This window comes from Notolabrus celidotus, chromosome 11 (genome assembly GCF_009762535.1).
Source record: "Notolabrus celidotus isolate fNotCel1 chromosome 11, fNotCel1.pri, whole genome shotgun sequence".
NCBI lineage: Eukaryota > Metazoa > Chordata > Actinopteri > Labriformes > Labridae > Notolabrus > Notolabrus celidotus.
The window spans coordinates 24,705,991-24,719,577 of NC_048282.1; the positions used below are offsets into that span (position 1 = coordinate 24,705,991).

The 13,587-nt window shown below is 41.6% G+C and overlaps 1 protein-coding gene across 1 annotated transcript in view; it reads right to left on the reverse strand.

Moving 5' to 3' along the window:
* The window catches only part of nkain4 (sodium/potassium transporting ATPase interacting 4), a 62,283-nt gene that overhangs the window by 11,773 nt on the left and 36,923 nt on the right, over window positions 1-13,587 (reverse strand). Inside the window, exon 5 of the mRNA XM_034696758.1 lies at window positions 2,971-3,031. Within this exon, the coding sequence (XP_034552649.1) occupies window positions 2,971-3,031 (61 nt within the window). The remainder of the gene's footprint in view (window positions 1-2,970; window positions 3,032-13,587) is intronic.

A 13,587-nucleotide genomic window follows, 5' to 3' on the forward strand; every position in this document is an offset into this window, starting at 1 on the left:
TGTTTTCATATCAAATTAGAGTCTTGGTTGAGCACAAAGGGGACTGAAATTATTGCACCTAGGTTCCATAATTAGCATTCTAACAAGCACATACAGCATGTATGATTGCCTGAGAAACTCCCTTTAATCTTAGCTAATCCTTGCAGAGAGAGCTTGTTCATTAAGCTCAATTTTACAAGGCCAAACTATGTAAAAGCAGAATGGGCCGTATTTCCTAAGAAGCCATTTGTTTTCTTTTGTAAAGCTCAGGGTGGGAAACAAAAATGCTGTAATAATGTCATACTCCTGTGTTCTGGCTTCTAAATAAAAAAAAAATAGAATATCTGACAATTATATCACATTCACTCCTTCTTGATTGATCAGAAACTATAAGATAGTTGAGAGTCAAAACACAGAGAGAAATGTGGCGATATTTCAAGGCAAACAACACATTTTCTAACTCATAGCCTGTGGTCAGACAACAGCTAATGTTAGCATTTAGCCACTTATTAGCTAGACAGCTAAAAAAGGAAGTGGATGGAATCTTGTTATAACATTTATCAGTGTTACACATTGCTACGCAGTGTTACACATTAAAATATGGAGGAACACGACATCATATTAGCTGGGAAATGTTCCTTCTTTGTAATATTAAGCTAGCTTACTAGCTAATCTTATATTAGCTAACAAGCAACTGAACGCTGAATAGGTTTTTAAATATGCTATTCATAATTTGAAATACACTGCAAAAAGCCAGCCTTCAAAAACAATAAAACAATAAAAAATTGAGGGTATATTACTTAAACTAAGCAAAATGATCTGCCAACAGAACAATAAAATTTGGCTTGCCAAGACTTTCCAAAACAAGTTAAAATATATAACCTCAATGAACCTTAAAATACCTTAAAATTAGTGTTTTCACTGATAACATGTGCACTTTTATTGATAGTAATAAAATAATATGAGACATCTTTTCTCAATATGTTGAAGAATATTCTTAAATTAAGTAATTTCTGGTTTAAACGGTTTGAAATGTTAAATGTTTAAATATTAAGAGTCAGTTTACAGTACTCTGCCAACTGTACTAATATATAGTAGTACATAATTTCTATTGTTTCATTGAAAATAAAACAGTGGATTACATTTGGCTGTCGTTTGTTTTAAGTGGGAAGAGATGCGTCAAAGTCATGATTTCTTATTTCATGCTTGAAATAAGAAATTATTACTTTGAAAAAGCAGTTTTATACTTGTGAGCATTGATGAAACAGCTTTGTAACAGTTGATATTCTAGTTCAAGCATGTATTACTCAATGTAAGTCATAACATCTCAGTAACAAGCTGTAATATCTTACTGAGATAATTCAGGACCAAAACACTCAAAACAAGTGAAACACTCCAACATAAAAACTGCTTAGTGAGAAAAATTATCTTATCAGGCAAAAAATAAGCAAATTTCATCTGAGATATTCCATCTTATATCAGTTTTTGCAGTGTAAGGTTTTTTGTTAAAGTTACAATATTTGCTAACTCAGGCTATAGTCAGAAAACAGCTAACTGATGTTAGTATTTAACTAGAGCATATGTTGCCTTATGTACTGTAGCACATTTGGAAGTACAACACAATACAATTTGAAAGGCATGATTTATTAAAACCATATTATCTGTGAATTTCCTGCCAAGCTAAAACAATGTTAGCTTCCTAGCTCATGCAATGTGGCTAATAAGTTGTTGAAGGCTAACTTAGTTGTTCTACGACTTAAACAGTAACAATGGGTTGTTTATCGCACTGTTTCAATTTGAAATATGTCTTTGACTCCCTTCACATTTTATGGCCTGGTCAGTTGCAGATCAATCGGTGCGTGATAAAGGTCATTGAGTGTTAGAAACCCTGTTTTTATGAACTGAATCCCAAAACAAAGTGGTACAACATTATATGTATCAGTATATTATTGAGACCCCCACCCTGTGTGTGATGTCCAAGTTAATGGCCACCATGGGAATATGGTAAATTCTCACACATGTGACCATTGCAATGCATGCTGGAGAGTTATGGCACTGCCAATCAGAGATTTATGACTCCCACTGACCCCTTTGATCAAATGTTTCCTGCCCTCTGGTTGGCTAACCCTGAGCACGACCTCTGACTTGCAGCCTCTGAGGTCGAAGCAGCTGAGTCATTTATCAAAAGTGTGTCCCTCTTCTCTTATGACTCATTTCATGGTCTCCTGTCAAGTTTCCCCACACCCTCATCTCATTCTCTGCCTGCTTTTAAAAGGATTAACTTTCAAGGCTAACTCCTGCCCTCGTCTGACTCCATGTTAAAGGTTTAACTCAGGCCAATATACAGTAGCTGGAGGACTGAGATACAACACTCGAGCCACTTCAGAAAAAGAAGGTACATAAACGATGTGGGGAAAGTGAATTTTAGTGTTCACAAGAAAGTGGGGAAGGTTCAATTCTGCTGTTCAAAACACACACACACACACACACACATACTCCCAGCTAGGCGACAGACAGCTGGAGCAACAAACAACAGACACATAGAGAGAGGAGAGTGTGAAAAGTGAAAGCCAGAGTACATTAAAGGAGGCGAACAACAGGTTTACAACAACATTGAAGAGGGCCACACAGATGAGAGGAGGAGGGGAGACGAGGCGATGGGTGTGTGCATAAAGAGAATGAAAAGAATGAGCTGAAGGAGGTCTGGAGAGAGAACACATGGCTCCTTTGGCTCTGGAGGGAGAGAGAGGGGACCCAGCTGGCGTGGGGGAGGAGAGAGGAGGGGGACAAGGGAAAGCTGGAGCAGCAATGGTGAGGGCTGGGATAGGAAGAGAGGGAGATGAAGTAAGGTGTAGCACTGTTCTCTTAAACCTGGGAGTTTTCCCATCTGTGTGAGCTGCTCAAAGTGTGCTTCATTAACGGTTTGGATGCTCGTTTTCTTTATCTATGTTTGAGTGTATGTGTGTGTGTGTAAGAGGTTAAATGACTCACAGCTGTCCTCCTCTTCGGTGATAGCGCTGACAACATAACAGGCATACACGAAGCCCAGGAGCTGTTAACACACAAACAAACAGGAGAGGTTAGACTCCACAGAGCCATCGGCGTGGGGTTTGATAAACAGCTGTGTGTTTGCTTTGATGGAGAAACAGATCACACAGAACATCTGGAAAAGAGCCACCAGGCTCTCGATTCCAAAGCTGGTGGCTGTGCAGATGAAGCATCACTGTGAAAGAAAAAAACACACTTGGAGAGCTGGAATGATTGGCTGATTATTTGATAGAAATTTTGCTTCCAACAATAACAACACAACAATTCAAAATGTGAATATTTGCTTCTCAAATGTGAGTTCCTGAAATGTCCTCTGTTTTTGTGATACAATTTATGAAATGTCTGTTTTGGACACAACAAGCAACATAAAAACCTCACCATGTGTTCAGGACATAAAATATGCATTTTTTAATTTTTATTTATGACATTTAATGAGGTAATAATTAACCAGTTTCACAAAATACATCCCTTAAAAACAGATATGATCAATATGTTTTCATGAAATCAATGACAGACGAAGTGAAACAAATCCCTTGTATAGAACTAACACAGGACTCTTGAAGTTTCTTTCAACTCTATGGAGCCTTAGACAGACTTTTTTTTTTTTTTTAAGTTCTATTTTTTGCCTTTATGCCTTTATTTCATAGGACAGCTGAAGAGAGACACGAAATGTGGGGAGTAGAGAGCGGGGGAAGACATGAAGGAAATGGTCGACCGGACCGGGAAATCGAACCGGTGACCCCTGCGACAAGGACTTCATCCTCTGTATATGGGGCACCTGGACCGCTAGGCCACCAGCGTCCCCTCAGAATATCTATGACCTACCATAAAATTCTGCGTAGAAAAAGCACTATTATACTTTTTTTGCCATCAGAGAGATGTTTTATTATTTTATGCATCTTACTTAGAATATTGCGCAATAATCTAGCTGAAGCTTTGTCCTGCACGTGCACTATCATGACCGCTAGTGCAGCTGTAACCCTCACAAGTGTCACAAGTATGTTTAATGTCAATGAGAACTCTATTTCAGTCTCAGCTGGAATCTATTTTAAGCATTAAGAACTCCTGAAACCTACTCTACTAGTATATTACCCATAAAGCACTTAAAGAAGAAGACGTATCAAGTGACTCATACAAGAGTGGAGAATTCAGCTGTTAAAGGATGTTTTGTACAACAGTTGCAGGAACTTTGAGGAGAAGGATTATTGGACTTCTATACATCAGGTGTCAGAGTTAGGATGCTGCCACCAACCAGCGCACCCTGAGCAGTTGGGAGTTCGGTGCCTTGCTCAAGGGCACCTTGGCAGTGCCCAGGCAAGTGAACCAGCACCTCTCCAGCCACCAGTCCACTTGCCAAACTTCATCTAATTGCTGGTCTCACCCCCTTGGACTCGAACTGGCGACCCTCCGGTTGCCAAGCCAAGCCCCTATGGACTGAGCTACTGCCGCCTTGAGCCTCCTAGCCAACAATTACAGTGTTCCCACCTGTCAATCAAGTCAGCTGTGCCTTTCATTGGAAGACTCGTAATCTCAATATCTTCGCAATTGCCGCATTAAAAAATTCACCAGTGTGAGCCGATCGAGAAATGAGCTATCCAGACTACACTTGTCTTTTGTACCAGGTTATAAACATGTTTATTTCTGCTGTAATGATCAGCTTTTTTTAATTGGTGTGTATGTGGTTTCCGGTACTTCCAGAGCCTCAAGCGGATCCACGATGAACTGCAGTTTTTAGCACTTCCGCATTGGACTCATATTTTTAGACCAGAGGTTGCCGCTTGGATTTTACCATCTACATAAGCAGTGTTTTCAGGGTTGACAGGGTTCCTAGAGTGTACATATACTCACTCATGCACACCAAAACAATGCAAACTAACAGAATGAACATAAGTGAGTGCACCCTGACATCCAGCACTGAGAATAGCAGATGGCTGTCATCAACTCAGAGACAAGTCACTGAGAGACAGTCTCTCTCTCCCTCTCTCCACCCAGCCATCCATCCATGAGTTGGCACTCTGCCATGCCAATTAAAGCAGCGACAGGCCCACTGCCCTCCTCACACACTGGATATGCAAACAAAAAACTCAGGGGGACTGATTGTGTGTGATGGTGGCAATTTATACAACATACCCTCAACCTGTAACTTACCTTGGATGATGCAGCCAGAGCAACAAAGAGGATGTGCATTCTACAGGTCTTTATTATTCTGGTTTTATTGTATTTTTATGTGTGCTATACATTCAGATTCCATATAAGTTCCACCTGATGTCGATTAAATGTATTTCTAAGTTAAACCCAGGTGTCTGGTGTCTGTGAGCGCTAGATAAGATACATAACCCTCTCTTTTTGCTTCATTCTGGCTCCATTTTTTCTCTCCCCGGCATCTAATTGCTGGTCTCACCCTGTCCATTACGATGGCGGGGAAATGGAGGTGAATTAGCATATGTAAAAAGCCAGTGTCAAACACAAGACGGTGTTAACAGCAGGGGGCACAGTGTGTTTGCAACTGAATTGTGTGGTTTCCATGTAAATGTGTGCACGAAGTGTGGGCACATATGAGTTAATATTGATGTAAGAGTGCACACTTGTCTCATTTTCATGTCGTCTGGGAATGAGTAAAACACGGTGCAGCTGACACGTCACAGCAGAGACAGGCATGATGCACTCAGGGAATCCATGTGGCATGATCAGTTCAGGATGACAGGAATAACAGAGAGGGTTTAAACGTACAGTAAAATTATGCTATTGCAGCTTCTCATGTTTGACAATGATGTGTCTTCTAGTTTTCTTTTCTTCGGCATCAGTTCATTTAATGTAATGAACAGTGAGTTCAGCAGTGAACACTTGCTGGCCTTCTTGCTTGAGGCATAATGTCCTCAGCCAATATAGGTCAGTGTCCTCAATAAAAAGTGACAGTCCCACTTCTATACATCCTTGCATATTAAATGCTCTTAAATCATCTTCATTAATCCTCACACACACACAGAGTCACCCTGCTTTCTTCTCTAACTTCCTCCTGTCACTTCAAGAGTTCAGGGATCATTTTAGAGACTTGTGTCAAATTAATTAAGCTCATAATGCCCCGCCTGTCCTCCGAGGCTTGATCTCAGACTGTCTGCGAGGACGTGCCACACTTTAGCTAACTCATTTGGCTGCCAGTCATTTTTTTTTTTCTTGCACTCTGCACTTTTCTCACTCTCCTTATTTTCTATGTGCCCTTGTTTTTGTGTTAGTCCAACAGTATGTGCCACCCTGCTCGCTTTCTGCAGGTTGTCTTCTCCTGCAGACTGTTGTGCAGTAAAGAGTAATTCAGAAAACTGACAGGAGGAAGCAGGAAGACAAAAAAGCCAGGCACAAAAAGGCCAGAGCTGGAAGCTGGGGAAAAAAACAAACATCAAAAGCAAAGCTGTGCTCCAGTGGGCCTTCATTTACCATTTACTCTGATGTAGAGGAAACTGAAGGGGGCTATTTGTGATAGTTCAGCATTATCAGCCTTTTCTTCCCTGTCAGTTAATGAGCCCATAAAGAAGTTCAAGGCTCAGTGTGTTCATGTGTGTGTGAGAAGAAGGCCAGCTGCAGAGCTAGAAAAGAAGGTTACTGGAATTTGCATAGGCTAATGAAGGTCAGGTGAATACTGAATGTGCCGGTCCAAAAAGACACACAAACACCTTTGACAAAGCACACTCACTCACAAGCAGCAGTCCATTAAACATGACTCTATCTCATGATTACATGCTAGCATTCCTCTCAGATACAATCACAAAAAGTCAGGGTTCTTAGGATAGTTTTTCTAAAAAAAATAATGAGTTAAAACAACTATATCCTACAGGATATGAAGTCTGATTTTGTTTTTGTTTCATGAGACATGAGATGTGCCGTTGAGTCGAATTCATGTTGTCACTCTCACTATTAGGCACTAGAAATACTATTCAGTTAACCACTGGCTACATATTATGAGCTGTAGTGTAGCCACCAGCCACTTGCCGGGGGCTGAAGTGCTCCAGTTAATGGCTACTTCCCATTGACTGTATATAAAATGGACACCCTGCCTCCACGTTCGTCCCATTGTAACACGTGAAGCCCAAAGACAGCCTTGATATGCGCTGACATTTTGCACTGGTGGAGCCAAAGCTTGCACAGAAGCAATCTGGCGAGTGGTGGCCGTTATGCCACTTCTGCTAACCAAAACATGCTTAAAGCTAGACCCCTCAGATTGGTACAGTCCACAGGAAAACAGCTTCTTTTGTTGGTTTGTGAACACTCCATTTAGAAATAAAGGCTGTACTACTTCAGTATTACTAAAATGTTCTACTTTCTGGATGTAAACAAGCTCAGATGACAGATGGAATCTCATAGCATGGCACGGTTTAATCATACTTTGATCTAGGAAGTGGAAATAAAGCAAACATGGGGGCGTTAACTCACAAGGATGACCAAAGGCAGGTGGTGCTAGCTCTGCTAATGTTAGCCAAACTTGGAAAACGTTATGGTTTACCTGCAGACTCTGTGAACTTCTGTTTTTCCATGTTAAATAGATTGTGCTCAACTTTGACTATTGTCCTACCTTTCAATTAGTTGATTAGTTCAACTTAAAGAATTGGTTAAAACAACTTTGAAATAGGTCGTTTCGAAACACCCCTTTCCAAGACCATGCTGGATGCTCTGTAAGCCTGTACCTGCTACTTTGATCTACATTTTAAAGTGTGTATCCTAACTCTCTGCTCATAGCTCACAATGCTCAGAAAGCAAGGCTGATCAGGTATTATGTTAAGCTTGTCAGAATAAAGCTCTTCAAAAAGCTAAAATTTTGGCATAAAGATGACCCAAAACTAAATCCAAGGCAAACACCATATGACTAACATTTGTCCCAAAGGCGGCCATAAATATGTGAAGCAACTTTTGAGGCAATGTACTATATGCATTTCAAAGAAATTTTCCTTCGGACCACTTGTGTACTGAATTACAGTTGACCTCAAAGCTGAAGGACCATCAGTGAAGTCTTAGGGTTCAGACTGTCCGCCTTGAAATGCATGCCCATTGAAGAAGTAGATTTGAAGGTACTCAACTTTAAAATAATTTTACATCTACGTAGAACTTTGTGTCGCTCTTGAGTTAAAGTCAGATGTTGACTAAAGCCAGGGGGATTACACTCATTAGAAACATGCAAGTCTGTAACGAAGTTGATTGGGATACAGAGAGAGATATTTGGATCAAATTTTTCCATCTGGACCAAAGTGGTGAACCAACTGACCCAACCAGACCGATGTTGTAATCCGTTGAACCAAACACTTATTAAATGTGCTCGTTATCTGTCTTTGTTGTTGTAGCAAATTCTTTGGGGTTGTTTTGGCAAGGCAAGCAATTAAAATATGACTCATTGGCTCTTTGCAACTTTGATTTGCATTTCTGAAGGGTTTTTAAAATGTTCATCAGCAAGTTATTGATGATGAGAAAAAAAAAACTATGTACGTCTTCATAATTCAATAAATGTTGGTTGTAATTCTACATTTGTGTGTTTTTAGTTTTTGGCATTGAAACAATGTTTAAGGCCGCAGACAACATCCTCCATGCAGACAACACCCTCCATGCGCGTGAGTCGATTTACAAGCTAATTAGCACACCATTGATCGTGGTTCAGTGTCAGGAGAAAATGCACTAAGTGTAGAATAATGGAAGGAATTCGTAGGTAAAGGAACATCACGTTGTAGAGAGGAGGAGCAGAAGAAATCAGGGAGAGGAAGGGGGGTCCTGCAGGTGTCTCTTAGGTTAATTACACAGGACCCTCTGCCTGACAATATGGCACCGGTGTGTGTGTGTGTGTGTGTGTGTGTGTGTGTGTGTGTGTGTGTGTGTGTGTGTGTGTGTGTGTGTGTGTGTGTGTGTGTGTGTGTGTGTGTGTGTGTGGCAGCTGCATGTTTAATGACAAAACATGATGAGATAGGGACTGCAGAGACTGTATCCACCTGTGCCTCTCCACCAGCCCCCTCTTTAAATGTGAGCATAAACAGACCCACTCAAACACACAAAAACACATACACACAGCTATACAGCTTTCAAGGAGCTGTTCAGTGTCTATGGTGCTGATTTGCATCTTCCACATTAAATTGCAGTATGCCCATGTCCAAAAACACGACACACAGACACCAGAGACCGCTCATGCAGAAATAAAAGCGTTGAGAAGACTGAAAAAAGTGCTTGTTCATTACATACAGAAAGGTTTACAAGAAGGTCTGACGCTGTGAAGGGGGAAACAGAGCTCCTCTGGACTAGAAACAAACAAAACAAAGAACAAAGGAACAGAGGGTGAGACCACCAGCGGACACTTCCCAAGAAAGTATGGTCATTGTAATGCTTTACTCTTTTAATATTGCTTGTTTAAAGCCTTTAAGTGTCCCTTGGTATTCTCTTCTTCTTCATGCCTTCCCTCAGATGTTTTTTAACCAAATATTGGAGTAAAATTAATTTGAGAAAAATCCATTTCTCTGCAAAACATATTAACAATTAAAGCTCTTGGCGAGCAGCCTTTGAAGTAAAACGTCGGGCCGTTCATGTTTTTAAGATGTACGGCGAGTAGCCTGTCATAACATTCAGTGGCCTGCTGCAGACTAATTCCCTCCTCTGGACTTGTCGTCTTTCTCTTCTCCTCCCTATGCTTTTTTGGCAGCAACCAGCAGACCTAATAACTGCTCACAACTGCAGTCTTTTAATCCAGGGATCTTTATAATCTGTTGAGGCAGACGCTGTAGAACTTACAGTGTGGTTACAAAGCAGCATCAGGGCTGACATATAGCAGAAGGGCTTTTACTGCAAAAAGAAATGCATGGATATGAACTGATTCTGGACAATTTGAAGGACTTAAAAGGTCCCTGAAGTTGGCTCCCCATGCAACGTACACATGAACAGAAAACAGGCCAATTTTTAACGTTGGTTCTGGTTGTTCAGCATGGGAACTTGAAAACACAAACTAGACTAATGGACTTATCAAAGCCAGCCACTGACCTTTTGGATCAAGGAGGGGGGTGAGGGGGTATACGCAAGTCCATGCTGTTTTCATGCAGCTGAACTGAGAGAACAAAAACAGCCTTAAAACGTACACAGCCTACAGAAGAGCACCGCCTCAAGCTGTATGAGTCTGCTCTCACTTGAGGTGACCCCAACAATCGACCAGGGGCTGTTATTTGTTTCACACACTATCAAGGCCCCTGGAGCTAAAAGGGACGCAGTGTGATGCAGAGTGCACATATGACAGGAGCCTTACCTCCAGAGGAAGGGACAAAAAGGAGCAAACGTGACAGTGAGTGAGAGATGCAGGGAGACAGAGAAAGAGGGGAAAAGAAAGAGAGAGAGAGAGAGAGAGAGAGAGAGAGAGAGAGAGAGAGAGAGAGAAAAGGGGAGGAAAATACAAAAAAGATAGAAAGGGTGAGAGGAAAGTAAGCAGGAAATAAATATATAAAAAGAAAGTGAGAGAGGGACAGAAAAAGGAGAAAAATAAAGAGCCAAAAAGAGAAAGACAGAAAGAGTCTGAGGAAAGGGAAACAGAATAATAGAGATAAAGAGGAAGTGGAAGAGAGAATGAGCAAGATAGAGAAAAAGAGAGAGTTAGGGGGAAAGAAAAAGGAGAGAGAAATAGAAATTAAAAAAAGGAGAGAGAGCAAGAGAAAGAGAGAAAGAGCGAGTGGAACAGAGACAGAATAAGAGACATAAAGAGAGATTGGGAGAGAGAATGAACACAAGAGAAATGAGACAAAGAGAGAAAGATAGATAGAGCGAGAGAGAGAGAGAGAGAAGGGGAGGGGGAAGAGAGAATGAAAGAGAGAGTGGTAGTGAGGAAAAGTGATGGAGAGAGAAAGGGAGAGCTGGTGAGAGAAAGACTGAGAGAGCGAGAGAGCAGGTGAGAACAAGACTGAGAGAGCTGTCGAGCGGGAGGGAGAGAGAGAGGGAGAGAGAGAGAGAGAGAGAGAGAGAGAGAGAGAGAGAGAGAGAGAGAGAGAGAGAGAGAGAGAGAGAGAGAGAGAGAGAGAGAGAGACTCCGAGGTCATCCAGGGTGAGATCTGGGCAGGGAGCTGGAGACAGGAAGAGGACTATAGATGAGAGATTTTGAAGGGTGGAGAAATAGATGAAAAAAAAGAGGAAATGAGTGATGGAACAAGAGAATGATAGAGGCTGCTCTAGCCTCTCCCATAACCAAACTACACAATCCCTCCATAATGCCGGTTTCCAGGGAATAGAGAGGCAACAGGAGAAAGCCTTGCCTGTGGCAGTAATAACCTCCACTAAATGATATGATATCTGTGTGTTTGTGCAAGCGTGTGTGAGAAAGTTTGTGTGTGTGAACTTTCTCTGGCTGTTTTATGAGAAGCTCTGACAACCCTTTGACATCTCTCACAGCTCCTGTTAGCGTGTAAGACTTATGTCTACAGATGTAAACTGAATATCACATACTGCTCAGGTTTTCTCCCTCTCTCTCCTACCTTTCGTTCTAACTACCCTCCGTCTCACAGGAGATGTTTTCTCAGACTCCACTGTTTTATTTAACAACGAAGGCGGCGCACAGGGGGAAAAAGTAGAAAGAATGATAGGAGGATGAAAAGAGGGGAAAAAAGTGTGTGTGGATTTTCTGCCGACTACACTGACGGAAGAATCAGTTATTTTTATGACAGCAGCAGAAAACCAAAGCCACTCAGTGTATTTTCAGAGGGAAGGCTTGGTTGGGTTTCAGTTAAGGCATAAAAGAATAGGATAAGGACAGACATTGAGCAACATATTCCCCTCAGTGATGGATCACTGAATAATACATGACCCCAGTTTGAAAAGGTTGAACCACGTCAAGCTCATCCCTTAAACCTTGAAGTTACTTTTTGACTTGAAGTTGCCTGAAGCAGCAGTTTCAACAACACAAGGCTGACGTTGCTAAATCCAAAGCTTCACTTCTGAATGGATTCCTTTCAGCTTATGATGAATCCAAGCAGATAGATGACAATGATGCCCGGCCAATGGATCCACATTTTTCATTTTAATGAAACATGCTCCTTGAAGCCCAAACTAAATATTTAATGGCCTCTCATGGCGACCTTGAAACCTCTTTAACAAAGACAAAGGGACTCACTTTCTTTCTTTCCCTTTGATTAATTCCTCCAACTTCCTCCTTTCTGTCTGGCAGAGAGAAAATGGGACGTAGAAAATCAACAGCGGGCATCCCAAAGGACTGCATTTTCCTAAGCAGTGATCCGCTTTTCGCTAGGAAACGAGGAAACTTATGCCATGTGCGACATTGGGATTTCAGGACCAATTTCCCTTCTGTTCCCAGGAAGATGCTGTTTAACGCTTGGATGGACAACATCATGATAAGAATGCCAAAAAATTGTTTCCATACTCCTGTGGAGGAGTGAAAGTCCATTTGTGGCGAGTAATACACAAATTCACTGCCCATAGTGCAGAGGCTAATGAGGTTCAGAGAGAGAGAGAGAGAGTTGAAGCTATTAAGTGAGGTCAGCCATTTTATTGCCTTTCTCCTTGGGGGTGATGGGATGAATACTGCAATCCAGTGCCTCTCCACCAAACTGCAACCCCTGGTGTTGATAAATGAAGAAGTGGCGGTTCTAGACCAATTTTACTGGGGGGGCCAGGCTGGGGCCAAGTGTGTTGTCAGAGGGACACATTCAACCCTGACAAAAGAGACTGAGAAGGGGGAGGACCGGCTGAGAACAACCTGGCAAAACATCAGTGCATCCCTACATACTAGACATATATACTACTGTGTACTATATCAAAATGCAGACTGACAGCAGCTGTTTGGCTGTTTACACTCAACATGAGTCCCTTAGTGCTCAAAGCTTTTTTTATTGTATAATATTTGTTTGGTGTGGAGGGGGGGGCACAGGGGGGTCCAGGTTCAGTTTTACAGGGGCACTGGCCCCTGTTGGCCCTTCCCGAAAACCACCACTGAAATGAAGCCATTGGAGAAGGGCTAAAACTGCAGTTCTACAAGCAACCGTTCGAGGCCAGCTTACAAAATGAAAAATTCCTCATAAAGGTCTCAAATAAAGAGCCTGGCAGAAATAAATGTTTACATCCTGGCTTTTAGGTCAATCTAAAAGCTTCTGCCTGTGTTCATGAGAACTTTATAGGGGAGTCAATTTCTATACAAATGACCAATTGTTACATTAAGACTTAAAGTCTTAGGGCGGGGTCTCTTTGAGTGATGTCACCCATGGGTTTCTCAAGAGACACAGTTGCCATCTTGGAAATGTTGACTCAACATAACTTTCAATCAAACTCTAATTAGGCAGAGGTGGAGCTGAGGTGCGATCTAAGCCTCCTAGCAAACAGTTACACCTATGCGACCACTCAGCTATGCCCCTTCTAATAAAATTTTCTCTATAACTTCTAGCCTCTACATTATCTTAACAGATGTGTTATAAAAATGTATCAAAAGTTTTTTTTTATCGAGGCTGTAAATATGTTTATTTTTGCCTTAAAGTTAGGCATTTAAAGAAAGGACCTAAAGGGGATTCCTTGGCCTTCTCAGCCAGCTTCAAGTGGACACTTGAGGAATTGGGT